This window comes from Pithys albifrons, chromosome 3 (genome assembly GCF_047495875.1).
Source record: "Pithys albifrons albifrons isolate INPA30051 chromosome 3, PitAlb_v1, whole genome shotgun sequence".
NCBI classification, from domain to species: Eukaryota; Metazoa; Chordata; class Aves; order Passeriformes; family Thamnophilidae; genus Pithys; species Pithys albifrons.
The window spans coordinates 27,818,567-27,836,859 of record NC_092460.1 but is presented as its reverse complement, the minus strand read 5'-3'; the positions used below and the strand labels follow the sequence as shown (position 1 = coordinate 27,836,859).

Genomic DNA, 18,293 nt, shown 5'->3' with positions numbered 1-18,293 from the left:
ACTGTCAGGATCTATTAACCCGAAACAAGCCATTATCCCTCTCATGATTATCGCCTTCCAGGGCTGGCTGCAAAGTGCTCCCAGGCTCCATCTGCCATGGAAGGAGGTTGCTGGCTTCTACGTGTCCCTCAGAGCCACCACACCTGTCCTGCTCAGGTTCCAGGTGGATCCAGCTGACCAACCGGCAAAGGACAAAGCGAGTGAAGTGACACGTGCCCCCCTTCACCACTATTGCCCAAGGCCCAGCAATGGCACCTCATCACTTGCGCAATCCCATTGAAAAGCATCCCCCTCTCACATCCTTGTCACAAACCATAACAGCCCCAGGACTGTGTGGACCAGAGGTATGAGGGTATGCATGACTGAAGACAATATACACATTCATACTCAAATGTAATAAGTTTCTCCATTTATTTTCTTACAGTGTTTATATCTGTTTGCCTTATGAGAAAGAAGCAGAATATCAAAAGAGATAATACCTTAAAGCCATAGGGATATCAAGCATCCAAAAATACAGAAACTAATTGGCTAAACACCAGAATGGTGCTCTCTCTCACCAAATTTTGTTTGAAAAGTGTGTGCAGACTCTTTAGTCACACTTCTGAGAAGACCAGGAACTTCAGGTTGCATTGACCTCAGCTGAGGCACTTTAGTGGACCACAACCATCCTCAAGGTCTGTGTTAATGTGCCTACTAAAATCCCTGCTCTACACATTCAGTGTGAGATTTTCAAAAACCCTTAAAGTAGTCAAAGAAAAATTACTTGCCGTTGGATCAGGGCCATGTGCTGTTCCCCAGTGGCAACTATTTCCATAACAAACTGCATCTCTCAAATGCCAGCCAGCTCAGCACCAGTCAGACACACTAAACAGCAGTTGTGAAGCACAGAAAGTTTTGTTGCAGAGAGCTGGAAATAGGATTCACGCCTTCTCAGCATCAAGAGCCGAGTGCATTTCCCCAGGCAAGAAGGGCATTTTGACCCGTGGAACAGCAGCCACTATGGGACACGCTTTTCTTACCTTCATTTTTTCAAGCCACGTGAAAAACAGCCTGTGCTTCTGAGGTCTACCCAGTTGACTGCAGAGTGAAGTTAATTCACTCACGTACAGTTCCTCATTTCTGAGATGCACACTTAAGCCCAGGAAAAACACTCTACAGTGCAGGTTCAGTATGTGATTTTCAGTGCTAATAGTGTGGTAAAATCAAACCCAATTTCCTTTGGAAAAAGGCCACACATCACTCTCCAGTGAGGAGCATTACCACTTTAAATCACAAGTTTCAAACATCTGCCACTGCTGCTGAAAAACAGCTTAAGCAAACCATCACCCCCTAAAAGACATATCCCTCCTCTTTCATATTTCCCTAGAATGAATAAATAAATTTTCTCTTTTTTGAAAGGATGGGATAGGAAAGAAAAAAACAAAAACAAAACAGGATTTCAAAATTTAACATACCTTGATAATCTCTTAGTGCAATACTAGCTGCACCAGCCCCTGCTAAAAATGCGCATTCTCTTGAATTTCTGTCACTTAAAACTCCTGGTGGATAGAGGAGGGGTGAATGTGAGAAGTACATCAAGTTATATGTGTGTTGCTCACCTCTCTGCTAAGCCAAGAACCAGCTTCCTCCTAACAGCTGGTTACCACACCTGGCACTGCAGGCAAATGCAGATCCAACCTGGGACTCAATCACTGCAGCCAGGCTGTAACTCCTTGGGAAAAGCTGAGCTGCACCATCTGGGGTTGGCTCATACCTTGCCATGGTATCTGCATTCCTCTGATGTTCAGCCTCACTCTACAGAGACACAGGCAAGCAGCAAAAATAGAGGCTGCACATCCTGTGCATGTGGTTTGGGTTTCCCTCCTGACAGCAAACAGGGATCAGCCCTGTAAGTTCTGTGCAGGGACAGGTACGTAGCCAAGCAAGCCACGGAGATAGTGAGTTTCAATGCATGTGACAGCAAGCAGCAACAAGACTGGATTAGCAATAAAACTTGCTGAGAACAAGCTCTCACTATACATTTGAGGCTCTGTGGGTTTTATAGCCACACTCATGATCAGAATTTGACTGCTTCTGCAAAGAAAATGGTGTCCTGGAGTCACTTGTAATGAGGCACTCCCAGTGCAGCCCTGATGGCACACAGAGTGTGTAAAAGCCCAGCTGGGAACCTCAGGGGTAGCCATCACCTCAAAGCCACTTTGTCTTGGGGATGTTTGAGCTAGGCCTAGTGTGTTGTGGAGCTTGTAACACTGAAGTGCTCTGGGGAGAATGGGAAGGAACAGTCTCTGACACACCATTCCTCATTTAATTCCCTCAGGAGTGGGATGGTGCCAGAGCTGGCCAGAGTAATTAAGTACACCATCTGGGCCTCTGAATCTCATGTACAAATAGACTAAGCCTGCATCTAGTTAACCCTTCTGCAACCATAGTTATATACTAAGTTATGCACTAGGATGAACAAAAATTTGGAGTAGGCATAAAGAACGTGGCTGCAGAGCCTTACACAGGCTCACTCAGCACCACCAGGCTTAATTAAACACTCTTCAATTCAACCATGGGAAGGCACAAATGATCCAAGGATGGACAGGGTGGCATCTGAAAATGACCAGCCACAATTCTAAAAACAATGGTTGTGATCCTCCAGATCTGTAAGCAGAGGCAGTCAACCCTTTCCATAAAGTGAAGTTAAACAACAAAAGAAAAGGCAACAGAAGGGACCACATCAGCAAGAGCTGGGGACTGGCCAAATCACAGCTGTCTCTACTGAAGGGTTTCCCAGGTTCAAATGTTGCAAGTTAGGAGACAAGGCAGTGTCCAGATGGTGTACTGCAGATAGAAAGCAGCAGAAGTCCTCACAAGAGAAACTCTGAGTGAAGACAGCAAATGGACACAGAGCTCAACAGAAGAAAAAATTTCATGGGCTTCTGAAGCTTTGAAAACCCTTGCTGTATTTTGTTTCACTCTAGTCAGTGAAACAGACTTTGGTTTAATTGTCTTAAGTAGAAATTAAGCTATACCAGGTCTGCTCTGGATTTATTCTACTGACTTCATGTCCTACTAGGAATGAAGTCCTAAAGGGCCAAACTTCAGTTAGCCACAGAAGGAGCAGCATAGTATCACCCAGGTAATACAGGTGGTGATCTGGAAAAACTCAGCTAGAGAGAGGATCAGAGGCGCAGAAAGATTTGTTTACTAAAACGTATGCATTTGATCACACAAAAATTTCTGAGATTTTCAGGATGACTGGATTCAAGACAGTAGAGAAGGTAGTCAGAGATGCTGTACTTATCAGAGTATGCAGAGATTCCAGACCAAGGACATCACACAGGTCATGTTAAGAGACTATGGAAAGACTAAACAATAGATAAGTAACATTGAGGATTGAGGAGAAGATGATTAAGTTCTGACAGAAACCTTTACAGAATCCAATTTGTGATGTGAACTGTCCTTAAATATGCAAATACCGCAGTTTGTTCCAGCAGTTAACAGACCAACCCAAATAAGAAAAACACCTCTTAAGTCCTGCCTGAGTCAGAACAGTGTTGAGGCTTAAGGAACAATCCTTTGCTTCACCCTCAAAAATGGTTCACTGAAAAGTATGTGGAAACACCTTTGGCACTGCACAAAACACCGAGTAGCCCTGTGGAAAATGAGACACATGAAAAGCACTAGGAGCTCTGAAACCTCTGAGAGTCCGCTGCCCTCTCTGCCTTACCTGCAGACACAAGGCAACTGACCAGTTCGTGAGTGCACCCATGGCATACAACTTCCTGGCTAATCAAATATTCCTCAGTGATTCTAGAAGAGAAGTTGTAACAAAATACAGGGTTTATGTTCTGTTACCACACACTTTGTCCAAGCAGCTTAGGCAGCAGTTTCCTCCAAGGGTCCCAAGGAACATGGCCTAGAAATGCAAAGGAGGGAGAGTGAGAGCACTATATTGTTTCCTTCTTCTACTGCCAGGGCACGCAATAAATGCATTCCTTTATTTTAATAAGCCAAGAAGCTGCATCTTATTCCCTTACAGTCTTGTTCCTTAGTATGTGCTCTGCAGTCTTTGACACGCTTGAGTGCCTTGGCAAAAGCAAAGAAGGGAAACACGGAGCTGCGAGCAAGGGAACCAGTAAGTGATGTGCAGTGGCAGACACTGCTGAGGTTGCAAGGAAAAAGTTCAGCCTAGCAGATAAAGCAAACAAGGTCAGAAGTGTGCATTCTTCTCTGCTTTGCTACTGCCTTACAAAGTTGTTATAGAGCATCACACCTTCTCACCTATTAAAGGAAAACAATAATGCTGACACATCACAAGGCAGAATAAAGATGAGAGATCTCATCTGCCTTTGCAGAGTGCCTTGAGAAGTTCCTATGAAACACAATGCCATTCTTTTCCACAGAAGATCGTAGAGATGACTTTGAATAGCAACAGGTTTGTACTTTGCCTCACATGGTAGATCCATAGAATGCCAGGATCTGTTCAGATCAATATTTTATTCCAGTAACATGACAAGGAAGATTTAAGTGTTAGCACAGCAGGAATAAACGAAATCCCCAAGACCTTTCTCCATCACCGGATCTTTCTCTGAAATTCTTATTTGTTGCATTTTCCCTGCAGCAACAAAACCACAGCAGCAGTAGCTATTACTGTCCCTATATACAAACCATATTAGACAGCATTTACAATATTAGCTGTCAAATAGTATTCTTCCCTCTACCACCCACTCCTTAATATACAGCCACTGATGTGAGAAAATGAAGATTTGGGTATTGGGAAGGGGGGGCATCTCTTCAAGCAGAGATACTATCTGCAGGGCATGTGGGGAAGAAACTCAGAACGGAAAAGGAAAGATAAAAGGGCAAAGGCAGATGTATTTTCTGGAGAGATGACTGCTTGAATTTTCTAAGGTATTTTTTCTGTCAACAGTGCTATGAACTGCCTCTTTCAAATGATGTGAAAAGCTGTGATCTTTATTTGTATTTCTGAAAAAAACCTGATTGTTCAAACAACACACAATTAAAAACAATTCTTTTGTTGTTTTTCTACAAAACTTATTTGACATTTACATAACAGCTTTCAGCCTGGGATCTCAAAATCATTTGCAAATAGTTAAGAAGAATTTGGTATCAGCACAATACAGCAAAAAACTGCAGCCCTTTTTTATCAACAGGACAACTGAGGCACAAAGATGTCATTGTGCCACTGGGTTATGGTCATAGAGGACAGTTTGAGGATTAGGAGGGGAATCCAAGTACCCATGAAACAACAGGACCTCGTCTCCCATGTTCTTAGCCCAAATCAGTCACATCCCTCAGTCCTGACACAAATACGCCAGTTCCAGGGTAAGCACAGCTCTCTCACCTTGGACACTGACGTACCTCAAAACATCCTACTGTGCAAGCACACATCCACCTTCCCTTGTGCACAGCCACTTGCTGAGAACTTCCCTATGACAAGTGAATGTACCAAACAGCTACACCATCATCCACAGCAAAGAGAGCGGGACAGGAGAACTTCTGGCCTCCTCACACCACACAACAAAGATGCCCCATACCATGCGTCAAAAGGCAGACCAAGTTGAACTGATGGCCCCAGCAATCCTGGTAATCAATCCTCTTTCCTGTGTAACACAATGGTAAAGCAGTTTATTTAAAAAGAAAAGCAGACTGTGAGACAGCAAAAGATCAGAATCCATCCGCCAGTCATTTCCCTGAAGAAGGTAAATCTGCTGTCAGCCACTGAGAATCCTCACACTTAAAGCTACCAAAAAAAAAATCTGGCTAGTGACTTGCAATCATCCCTTGCACCCCTGTACACGTCCATTCTTTCACATATACCAAATCACATGGACATATATCACCAGAAAAAAGCAGACACCTTCAAGAGAAAGCTTCTGTATGCAAACACAAATACTGAAAGACACCTTTAGTTGTGCTGACAACTATGACACTCTCCCAAATTGCTTCTGCAAACACAGTTGTTCATCTTCTGTCAAAACACAAGGAAATAAGTTTGCTCTTTGGTGGCAGTTTCTTAATGGTGAAGAGGGATTAGCATCAGCCTTTAATACAAAATGAGGGTCCACTTCATCATCACAGTCAATTCCAGCCAGGACTGTAGGACCTAAGCATCCACCTGCTGTCAACCCCTACATCTTAATGAAAAACTGGACTGGAAAGGAGAAGGGGAGAAGGAAGGAAAGCAAAGGCATAAGGTCATAACCTATGCCAAGCAGACATTTTTCAGGAGATCTTCCCACTGTACTGGGATTATTTTTTTTTTTCATAACTACCCCTCTGCTGGTATTTCTACAGCACACTGGACTACTGTTCTGCAGTGGGAATCGAGTGTGAACTGAAAAGGACAATCCAATATTTAGTGTCTTAGCCACTCAGACAACACCAGTGTCGTCATTATTTTCATCTCAGGAACTTTAAAGTAGAAGGAATTTCAAGCACTACATTCAACTTCATGGAAGGTAAAACATGACACTCCCTGTGTTAAGAGTTGCAAATGTACACAGAAATCAGTACTCTTAAAACTATATGAAGTTTACACCTAATTTTACTGATAGCTCTACCAATCACCATTTAAAATCATTCCAATAACAGGTCTAAAATTTTAAAAGGAACATTTCACCTAGAAATGAAGTTTTCTTGGAGGTTTCTTGGAGAAACCCCCCCCACTCTGATTTATAAAGTGACAATTGCAAGAATTTCTACCAATGTATGATGCTATTAAACGTGCTTATTTTGCTCACCAAGGCATATTTTTATAGAGGTTTTTTTATGCTATGGCATGGGCAGAAGCAACAGTTTTGGTGACTGGAAAGTCTCTGCCTGTCCACAAAACCTTTGCATGAGCCAGCCATGGGGTTTGGGTTCAGAAGTTGAAGCTCTGGGTTCAGAAGCTGAAGCTGCACCTTGAGCTGCTGACCCTCTGCTCCAGTCCTGGCCTGTGCTGCAGACATGAAGTTCACTAGTTCTGCAACGACTGTCTTATCAAAAACTATGCTTGAACTCACTTGTTTAAAAACAGTGTTTTCAGTTTTCCATAGCTGAATGTCACCTACAAGAACAAGCTAAAAAATGCTTCATGAAGCTCTGTTACAAATGACAGAAGGTTTTTATTATGCCTAAGCTAAAGCCCAGTTCTGCCTCATGTGCCAGCACTGGGACTTCATCTCAGTGAAGGGACCACCTGAGATGATGCCCACCAGTGTAACCACTGCCCATTCCCAGCAGTGGAAATCCCAGCCCCAAGGGAAATCCTCTCCTGAAGATATAATTCCTGAACAAGGTACACTTTGGATTGTAAGAAAAAGAAAAAACTAAAGCCTCCCAATCGCAAAGAAACCACCCCAGACTGAGGTGAGTGATAGCCACCCATGTCTGCAGACACCTGATGGACACCAGCTGGGAGGTGTGTGGCCACCACTGCTCTCAGCCCTGGGGATCACACAGACAGCATCCAGACACTGTACAGGAGGAGGACCATGACACAGCCTGGGCCAACCAGGTGGTTATTCCCTCAAGTAATAAAATAAGTCCTTTTTCTCCATGTTGGATACAACATCAGTAGTTCTTTCACTGGAAGGTGAAGAGAATCCAGTATTGCCATGCTCATGTTTGCAAAAGAAGTGGGGATACCTGCCAGGGATACCTGAAATGGAGACAGAGGGAATTAAGACATGAGGGTACAGCTACAAATCACAGCAATATCTGGTGTGGTTTCAGCCCTAGGTTGCTCAATTTTAAGTAGCTCTATTTTACATCTTCCTGCAAGATTTTTTTTTATTACTTTTGTCCATTCCACACAGTTATACTGCACTTCACATTGTAACATGTCCAGCATAACAAGCCACACCAACTCCTTCAAGATAGTTTCCTTACTGTTTTTTAATCCATAAACAGTCCCTGAATATTATAATGATAAGTAATTTTTAAAGGGCAATAAATAGAATCTATGGACTTTGACACTTGCTAGTGTAACAGGCACTTTTTCAAGGATAAGGAACAGCAAAATGTTCAGCAAATTGCCAGTGTCTGAAAAGCTAACATAATTCTCTAAAACAGAACCTGATGAAAAAAAAGACAAGGCATATACTTTTGAGAGCCATTATCACTCATAAATCTCTTCTTTTGACCAAGAGAAAGATACTGAGCTAATGGATCTTTTATAACAATACACTTTCACTAAAAGGTTGTTTTCTTGTGACAACTTCAAAGCCATTACAGGTGCAAAGTCCATTCCAGAAATTACTAGTTTGGACTGAAAGATTCAATTCTTAAACTGAATCATTATTTAATAATTTTTAAGCACTACTCTCTCTTTATTTCATACTGACAAAAATGACATTATATGCTTTATAAAATATTTAAAGACTTGTCAAACCATACAAAAAAGACATTTTTGACTTAAGCAACAGTTAACATTGCTAAGTGACAAATAAGTATTCATCCATAAAACATGGATAACAAGGGCTGAACTTGGGACAAACAAGCAGTGATATTTTCTCAGGCATCAGTCACGAAGTACAACACTAATCTAACTTGGAACTAAGTACTAATGTACTTGACACAACAAAGAAAAGCATCACCTACAAATTCTGCAGCTGTTATAGCTGCTTTCATCCATGTTCTGTCAGGCATCGCTTGGGAGAGTTTCAGAGACAGGACTGAAATTAAGGAATATTTAAAGCTGGCCTGTGTGTAGGAAAATTCCTCCCTAGGGTGCCAGGTGATCCTGATATGCCAGTTGAAATAAACAACTTCCAATCCTCATTGCAGAGAAAAAAAATAACAATGACAAAAAAGCATCTGTTTGTAATATGTTCACTCCCTTTCCGCACCACTTGCTGATCAGCAGTGCAGCAACTCATGATATTACCACTGAAACTTTAGTAACCAGCATCAGACTTGTATGCTACCAAGACAGCTCCTGACATGTCCACAAGCTATGGTTTCAGGATGCCTGTATACTCTGGTGGATGCTGATGACTTGCTTCAATAATTTTCTTCATAGATAGGAAGATCAGTGACGTCTTTGGAAAAAAAGCAAGGGTGTGAAACTGGACAACAAATATGACCCATCTCAATGTAAGCACCAGGAAATAAATAGCTAAGGAGTTAATAAACTGCATTCTGCCCATGCAATAAACATGTTATTCTCATTAACAGGGAAGAATTACCTTTCATCACATCTCAGCAACCCTGTAGGTGACATGTAAAGGGACCACCTTAGTTTTGAGCTGTTTTTATAGCTCTATAAACTATGACTTTTTTTTTAAATGCATTTACATTTTACGAGGTATTTTCTCCTGCTGGTATCTCAGATGTGAAGTCTGATTATTTTCTAGAAGATGTTATAATGACCTGAGAAAATGTGAAATGTTACTTACCACAAGTCTAAAGCTGGGAAATTGCAAGGGTGATTAGAGGACGGGATTGTAATCATACTAGTTAAAAGTTTTGGGATTTGAGGTGTTGTGGTTATGACATGTGGGTTTAGCTGTATGAAGAAGGTTGATTGCTTATTATCTTACTTTCTAGTATCATTTATATAGCATCTGAAGGAGAGTAGCCCATTTTTAAATATTCTGCCTCTTTCTCCACTCAGTTGCATAAAGCAGCTAACACACTGCTGGCCCACTGGATCACACACTTGATCCTGACACAGACTGAGCCCTGGACATGCACCAGTGTCCTTTGAGAAGATCAGAACTTACATTTCTCCTATTTTCACAACTGCTTTGAACTATCACAGTGCTTGAACACTGTGTTGCCAGTAGACCCCAAAGGTAGGTACGACAGTCAAACCGCAGCACTGCACAGGAAAGACACAGTAGCATCCATTGAACATTTACCTTAACATTGCCAAGACAAGAGGTGCCAGAAGGTTAATATTACCCAAGGCAATAGATACTACATTTTCTGGTGCAAAATTTGACCAGACAGTATCAAGAAGCATCTATGCTCCAACATGGGACTACTGCTACTTTTCAAAGTCTTAATAACTGCTTCCTTCTGAATGCCTGCATTTTGACTGCAATGCAAGAAACACGTTTTCACAAGCCTTAAACCAATTGAAAGAAGCTTTTTGGTTTGGATCTGTCTTGCTGCTCCAACATTACAACTTTAGGCACTTGCAAGGCACAGGTTTAAACAAACTATCTTTTCTGAACAGCAGCTTGCTAGTGACCTTGCTTTCCCCACCAGAGACCTTGCACATGACTCAGCACTTAGAGGAAGCAAGTCCATGAAGACAACTTTCAAAAAAGCACAGCTCTGTGACAAACCACAGGTACACAATGCAGAATAAAAAGAATGATGTTTGGATACACAGCAGAACTTGTTCAAAGCTTTTTGACTTTGCAGGTAAAATGTACATTTTGAGCATCAACAGAGCAAATTCTGGGTTGGAGAGTGAGAAGCAGCGGATACCAGAGGGGTGAAGAAGGCTGGGAATGAGTCTTTGAAGATCAGGAACATCAGCAGAGGCCAAGAGAGAAGAGAAGAGCTTTAGGAAATTCCTTTATTTGAACACTGTCTGCTCTTCCCCTTGGCCCTCTCCCCTCAATCACCACCCTCTGGGACACAGGACATCTTTTTGATAACCTGAGATCCCTAATCTTCTGCTTCCAACCCACTTCTGCCATAAAGTCTCTTCCTTCAACCTTTTTCCCCAGACAAATCTCTTTTCACTCTCTCCTGCTTCCCCACTTCTACAAAGGGCTCAAGATGAAGAAAGGGCAGAGCTGGCCATCAGCTTCACTCTTGCATGACACAGGATAAGGATCAGTAGGGGTGAGGATCCCACAGAGCAGGGATTCTGCTCCTCTCATGCCAAGAGTGGGGCAGGAATAGAGGTGGGGCTGTGATTTTTTCGCTACTAGGAGACATGACATCTCACAGCAATTACATCCCAGCTCTCACTGTCCTTTCCCTGGCTTCCTGAACAGCCTTCCCAAATCAGCACAGCTCAGCTTATGGGGTGGCTTCTTAGAGTGAAGGGTCTGCTCTGCTTTGGGGCTGGAACAGACTGCCAGGGAGGGGACCAGCCTGGTGACAGAGTGTGGAATTCTGCTGGAATGAAGTATGGCAAGACAGGGGCTGGATGCATGGATCCAGGAGGATCTCCTAAAAGGCATTGCAAAGCAGAGGCAGGATGGAAGAGCTCCTCACCATTTCCCCAGGAAATCAGGCCAGCTGCCATCTCAGCCAGCTTGTCCTCTGCCCTGGATCAGCTCTGGACAGGCTGACTCTGGACAGCTTGGTTCAGTATGGATTTCATAATACTCTGGCTTTGAGGGAAGTGCTGCCTGTGCAAAGCACCCCGTGGTGCTGGGTGGGCCAGTCGCCAAGCACAGATCGACGTGTAAATTCCAACCACTCGGCTCAAGAAGTAACAAATCATAAGAGTGCCAAACCACAGGCATCTCCACAATGGGGACTATACAGTGCAGGAGATAAATGGGCAATACTCAGAAACAGAATAAATCCAACAAACTGCAGCTGGACTACAAGGAACCTATTGGAAAACAGCTATTAGCTGCTCTGATTGAGCTTGGCCAAACAGTGCTGCGAAGCAATCCCTGCTTGAGAAAAAGATATGTAAGCAGAGAGAGCTTGCTGTGAGAAATTAACAGACCAGAAAGGGTAGAAAGAAGATAGGCAACTTTTCCAGAACCTCTTCCAAGTTTTTTGTGTGGCTAGACAGAAAATACCAAGTGCCATATTCCAGAACCTGGGGTTAGGGATCAACTGCCATCTTGCCATTATCACAGAGGAGCTGGCACAAGTCATGCTGTCACATTAGCTTTTAGTTCTTTCTTCTTACTCTACAACTGATCTGTTTTGTGAGATTGTGCAAAATGTCTAAACTATACACGACTCAGTTTCCCTAGCTCCAAAATACAGCTTTTGTTTCTCTTCTTCAGTGGAATTTTTGAATTAGTGTTTGCAAACTGCTTTGGCAAGTTACAGTGCTAGTTACTGGTACTCTCCGCAGACATAGCCAAGAGAAAAACATTCCCCCTGATGGTGAAATTACAACCAAGGGATGAAGCAGGGAGAACCATGTCATATGTTCATAACTTTTTCTTCATTGTTCAGCAAGCCATTCTCTCCCTAGCTAAAGCCACTAATCTTGGGCAAAGGTTGTACTTTCTTTTCTGTCCAGCACAATGAGGTGTTAAAAGAGCTTCTTTGCCAAACATGCAGAGGCCAACTTAGGGTGGCAAATGCATAGTGCTTGAAAAATCCAAGAGGAAGGTTACAAGGTCAGGTACACTGTGAACTACTCTGCAACATCCACAGTCCCTGGATGTTAAAAAAAAAGGTCAGAAAATAAAAAATATCTGGTTTTGTTTAAGGAGATTGTACAAACTAGGCGAAGTTTCTACCATCCCTGGCCTTTATTTAAACCAGAGAAGAAGCTGGAAGTGGAATGCAATGTGATTGGAAAGTTCATAGCAGGTCTGGAAGGTACATGCTTGGAAGGGCCCACAGTCCATTTCTAAGCCAGCAAACCCCCTTCCCAATCCCTTCCCACTTCATAACCCTGCCCTTGTTTCCTCCAACTGACTTCATTTCGAAGGAGAAAGGCCTCCTGTGGCCTTTAAAGCTCAGGTCACAAAGTGCAACAAACATTTTGTGGGTTCCCAAAGGGGAGCAGAACACAGTTCCTGAAAAGTACAGTTCAGGAAACAAAGGTGCAAGCTTGGAGGCAACCTGTGGACATGGTGACTGTTACTGCACTGGATCAGCTTCCTGAAACCAACCAGCCCATAGCTGGGTGAGTACAGCAAGGCTAAGTCAAGAAGAGGGGATTTAACACCCTTCCTTCCTTCCCTCTATCAGAACAAAAGATCAGCGGTGAAAAATGACACTTGTACCTGCCTTTCACTGCAGCCTCTTCCCCCTGGCTTTACTCTGGTGACTACACGTGGCAGCTTGAGCCCAAACTGCTACCTCCTGATGAAGGCTCAGACTTCTGTCCGTGGTGCTACTGCCAAAAGGGGAAGAGAGGGTGGGTGGAAAAAACGAGAGAAAGCAGATGCTTGGAATGTGGGCCAGTCTGGGAGATGTTCCCATTGCTCCTGACCCTTGGGTGACCACATTCAAAAAGGAAGAAAATAAGTAGTGGAAGAAGAGAAGGAAACCAAACTAAAAGAGGGGAGAGAAGACTTAGCACAGGTGTTGAAAGACAAAAGAACCACAAAGAGATGAGAAGATGGAACACAGGATGAGGAAAATAAGAAAAAGGATATAAGAGAGGAGTTATCTCCTGAATTGAAAGTATGAGCAGCCATCCTACCCTCTGTGTCAGTACATTTACCAGTGAACATCTGTGGAGTGTGAACAGCTAATTTTTAATACTGTATTCCCCTTCAAGGCATCCATGTCTTGTAGAACTGAGACCACCCAAAAGGATTCAGTTTCAGTATAGTTCTCTGGATGCCCCTGAGCTAATCATGTAACTTTTGTACCTCAACCTTTGCATCCTTTGCAGGAAATGGAGAAAATTCCATTATCCTCACAAGGGAGTGGTAAGCCCAGATTCAACTTTTTTGTTTCCCAGGCACCTGGAGGCCAGTTCTGGGTTTTAAACTTCTTTCAGAACAATGAAAATTAGCTGACCTGTACTAAAAATCAAGGGACCTACATTTCTCAGACCTAATACAGTCATACAATTAGATGGCCTGAAAAATTAATAGATTAGCCCTGGGTAATGCTAACAGATGGCATGGCAGGGCACACACATGGCAGAGCAGGCAGGCACCACTTGGTCATCTCCCTGCTCTGCTGTTAAATTTGTGATGCTCCAAAGTTGTATTCAGCAATGGACATTGTCCCCAGTTTGTTCCACTGACAAAGTCATCTTTGCCTGGGAATAGGACAAAGACTGAAGCCCTGTGCTGTCAAGCAAAATAACACATCTCAAAAACCGCTCTGGGATGCCTTGTTATGGTTCCTGCTAAAGGGACTATAAAGTGAAATCAATTAATACCAGAAGCAGCAAAGAAAATTAAAGAGACAAGGAGCAATTAAAAAGGCCAGTTGGAAAGAGGCAACAAGAGAACAACTTCAAGTCACTGTTAAAGTATTGCAAGCACACAAAGAAAAGGGCACAAAGCCTCTTTAAAAGGGTATTGCAGACAATTTTCCAAAATGTCTGTTGAGAAGACACTGTCTGAATGTTGTTGAGGCAGCCTTGGAAGACACAGAGTGCCAGGGAAAGGGAGCACCCTCTCTCTAGTCAGAGTGGCATGGTGACCTGGCAGGACAATAAGCAAATATTCAAAGCAACCTTTAACACTTCTCAATTCCCTCTGCAAAACCTCGTCTCCTCTCTACCTGTACTCCAGCAGAATAACTGGGCATAACAAGCCCTCCCAAGGGGCAGATTCATCACCAGCTTCCAGGGGAAGCAAGAAGATGGGGTTTCACTTCAGTCTGAAGCAGTAATGCTGTGACCACGGGGTACGTAGGTAGTCCCTGTGAGTGAAGAGGACTGATTTTCCCTTCGGAAGAGGTTCTGTGTTGGTGCCTGCAGCAGAGCTAGTGCACTGCCATCTCGTGGTACTTCTGAACGACTCACACTAGGTAAAAAGCCAGTCCCATCAACAAATGCCAAAATGGGGCTCATCACACTGTAATTGTGCTGGGGCCTAAGCTGTCACACCAAGGACGGTTCACAGAATGCCACTGTGGGTGAACAGCAAGACAACCCCTGCCATGCCCATAAGCAGTGGCTCGAGGCTCTGGGGACAACTGATTTCAAAAAGATCTTGTTCCCTTGTTCAGACAACTCACCAGACATGCACCCAAGCAAGCACAGCTTCTGTTTCACACAGATCCCACAAGACCAGGACAAATGACATGAGTTTAGGCAGCAACATGAGGTGGAAATATCTAACAGCACAGGGCATGCTGTATTTATACCAGATAGCAAGCCATGCTCTTCTCAATGCCCCCCTGCTACCCTAGAACTGCATCCATACTGTAGAGAATGTTTTTTTTTTTACGGCAAGCACATTCCTTACCTGAGATTCTGAAGATTCAGGCAGTTAATATAAACCAGCAGCAAACAAAGTACATAGAAAGACAGCTATTCTACAGCAAAGGGAAGCACCCTCATATATCTTATTCAACTTAATTCAGCAAAAAGTAGTTTTAGGATATAGTGGTGATTCCAAAGATTTCCTAGAACTACTTTTCCTCCTCAAGATCAACACTGGATGAATGGGCACTGTTGTGCTTTGGTCGTGCTCTGTTATTTTAAGCTACTGGAGTGCTATTAAATCCCAAATTAACATGACCTTAGAGACTCCTTTTCACCTCCATACAGCAACCTGAATTCTGAGTCTCACAACTAGCAAATGGAGCTCATTGCTGCCCCTAAGGTGGAAGACTCACAGACCTTTACTGCCTGCACAGTGTCCAGTTCTGCTCCTGTAGAAACACCCCCCCTTCTCAGCACCAGCTGTTCCAGCCTCAGCAGACCTCTCTACCAAGAAGCAAAGGTAACATTAACTCCAGTTCTGTGAGCAGTGAAGGTAGACAGCAAAGGCTGAAAAGCAGGAAAGTTTTCTTTCGTTATCTGCTGCTGCTATTGATTCTCAAAACCACAAAACCCATAAACTATGTCCCCACATTTCCTCCTCTTCCTGCATATGCCTAAATAATCTTTCCTAGGTAGATGCTACCTTTTGTCCCACCCCTACAAACATGGCTTCAAGCAAGCTTTAGAGAGAGGAAGAGTAAACCCACTTGACTCTACAAAAAGCTGTGGAGATACACTGCTTGTCTTTTCACCCCCTCATGCATTCTTCACTCTTAACTCTCTTGTTAATATATTCATATACCTATTTTTTCAATACCATAAATATCCACGTGCTAGTAAAACAGTCACCAGTTAAGATCTATGCATGGAACTCAGATTTGGAAAAATCTCAAAGAGATAATAAACATGAAATACTGGCAGCAGCACAGGTGTATGTTTAAAAAGGAAAATCCTAAACTAACATTTTAAAGGACCTTCTAAAGAAAATTTCAAAACACTTACGAGCCATAAATTTTTTTGTCCCTTTTATAAAAGACAGAGTCAAGAGAGAAAATAAGAATCTCAAAATTGATGGAGGAATAGGACTAAAATTTACCTCAATGAACATAGGAATACACCTGCACTCCCCTACACAGTGTGAGGGGTCTCCACACAATCTTGAGCTTCCCAGATAGAAAACCCTACACCAACTCCCATATATAATAGGCTTCAAGGGTAAGGATTCCCTGCATTTTATGGGAATTCTGTTGAGAAGAGATGCTGAGCCTCATGTACATCAAGGGTGCAAACAATCAGCAACAGCTTAGAAAAAAAAAATCCATACAAGCTCTGAGCCTCAGCAGGTTTTCAGCCAGAGGAGGGAGGGAAAAAATCTGTAATGACTTCCATTACAGTTATTCTCTTCCTTATTGAAAGCTATAAAAAGCACACCAAAGGCAGGATGAGGATGGTGACAAAGACTGCCAAAGTTTACAACACAGCACACAGTTTTAGAAGATGCCTAAATCAGGCTCAGGACTCTAGCACCACTCAGCAATAGCTTAACAATTTATAGAATGCAATAAAGTGCAAAAAATAAAGAAAATCATCTTCTAGATGCACAGCACAATCTGATCTTTTATTGCATATTGTCCTTCCACTTCCATTAGCATACATGAATGCTCTATTAACGAATAAATACATGTACACAAAGATTTAGTAGACATATATACACATACTTCTGAAAACATTCCAAAGCTTTAATGAGAAACACTGTACACTATGAAGTTAAGTCAGGTTGAGCTTATTTCAGTATCTCTCACCAGAGAAAAATAGATCACAACTGCCTACAGAAAACAGGCACTATGGAAGACCTACAAGTTTTGTCAGAAGTTTATACTAAACATGACTCAGACTTATGGATCAAGTCTCCTGGTGACCTTCAAGACACAGATTAACCACCAACAACCCCGACACGTGGAAGATCCACAGGAGGCTGGTTCTCTTCTGTAACCTTCAACAACAGCCTTTTGCTCGTATCACAGATGCTGGGGTGAGGGCAATGCCCAGCAGGCTCTGCAGCTTTGCCCCCTTGTGAAGGTTGGAAGATATGGACTGGAAAACACCTCAAGTAAATATGTCCCTTCATATTTAATAGACACAAAGGAAAGTGTGGAACAGACATAGCTTCAAGGAGAAGATTAAATTAATTTATCATCTGCCTGGCAGAGGTTACACAGAAGGCTAAACTGATTTTTTTTTTGTGTCCTACTGGCTCATAGGCATGAGAGTAAATGTCTTGGTTTAGGGGGAATAAGTGGTTGTAATCCTTTACTGAAAGTGGTTCCATTATGTGGGCTCAACATTTCATTTAATTTAAAACTATCACATTCTGGTTTGGGTCTTTATACCTTCTCCCTTGTTCATCTGATTACATCTCCCAGTGAACAACTGTGTGCAGACATGGCAAAACAGTGCCAGCCCAGAGCCCTGTGTGCAGGAGCCACCCTGCCTCGACATTGCTAAGCCACTTTCCCAGCTCTCACAGCACTGCCCCACTGCACATTACACTGCGGGGGCCCTGCTAATTATCTGAGTTGGGAAACTGAGTCAGAACAAAAATAAGCATTTCCCCCTATAGGGGATCTTAAAAAGAGGAAACAGCTCCCTGATCCAGCCCATTGTACGGACACCCAATGTTGTGCTCTGGCGCCATTGAAGAGGTGGCACAAAGGTAGGAACTAGTGGCAGGAAACAGCACTCTAGAGATAGAAATATGCATCTCCCAGGACTTCTTAAGTGACAAAACCATGAACTGCAGAGTGTCTCTGTTCCATATCAAGTAGACCTCATAGCCTACTTCCAAAACTTTATACTATAATATATTCTCTATATGCTACACGATACAAAGGGTCTTTTTAGAATACAAAGAGCTTTCTAAAGTGCTGCTAGGACTATGTTACTCATTTTTTCAGCTTAAGCACCAGGTGTCATAGTTACAACAACCCCAACCACAGAGGACTCAGAGGGTGCCATTAAAACTAGGGGGAACAGGAAAAAGAGAAAGTGACTTAAAAATAGCTTTCTGATATCTAAAAATATCTTAACTCTTATGTTAGTCATTCTGAAAGTTGTGGGAGAGAGTTTGTCCCACTGGGAAAAGAAGGTGTCTTCCCAGTGGCACTAAACTCCAATCTCAAGTTCTGCATAGCTGCAAGTTGTCTGACTTAAACCATATCATACTGTTATGTCCAAA

The 18,293-nt window shown here is 42.8% G+C and overlaps 1 protein-coding gene across 3 annotated transcripts in view; it reads right to left on the bottom strand.

Annotated features, from left to right (window-relative positions):
* TMEM178B (transmembrane protein 178B) overlaps positions 1-18,293 on the bottom strand; it is a 231,101-nt gene that overhangs the window by 118,094 nt on the left and 94,714 nt on the right. For 2 of the 3 annotated variants that reach the window (XR_011697389.1, XM_071551151.1), the window contains exon 3: positions 3,851-3,904. The exons of the other annotated variant lie outside the window; for it this stretch is intronic. Coding sequence is in view for 1 of the 2 variants with exons in the window: in XM_071551151.1 (XP_071407252.1) it covers positions 3,851-3,904 (54 nt within the window). In the remaining variant the exon portion in view is untranslated. The remainder of the gene's footprint in view (positions 1-3,850; positions 3,905-18,293) is intronic. 3 annotated transcript variants of the gene reach the window in all.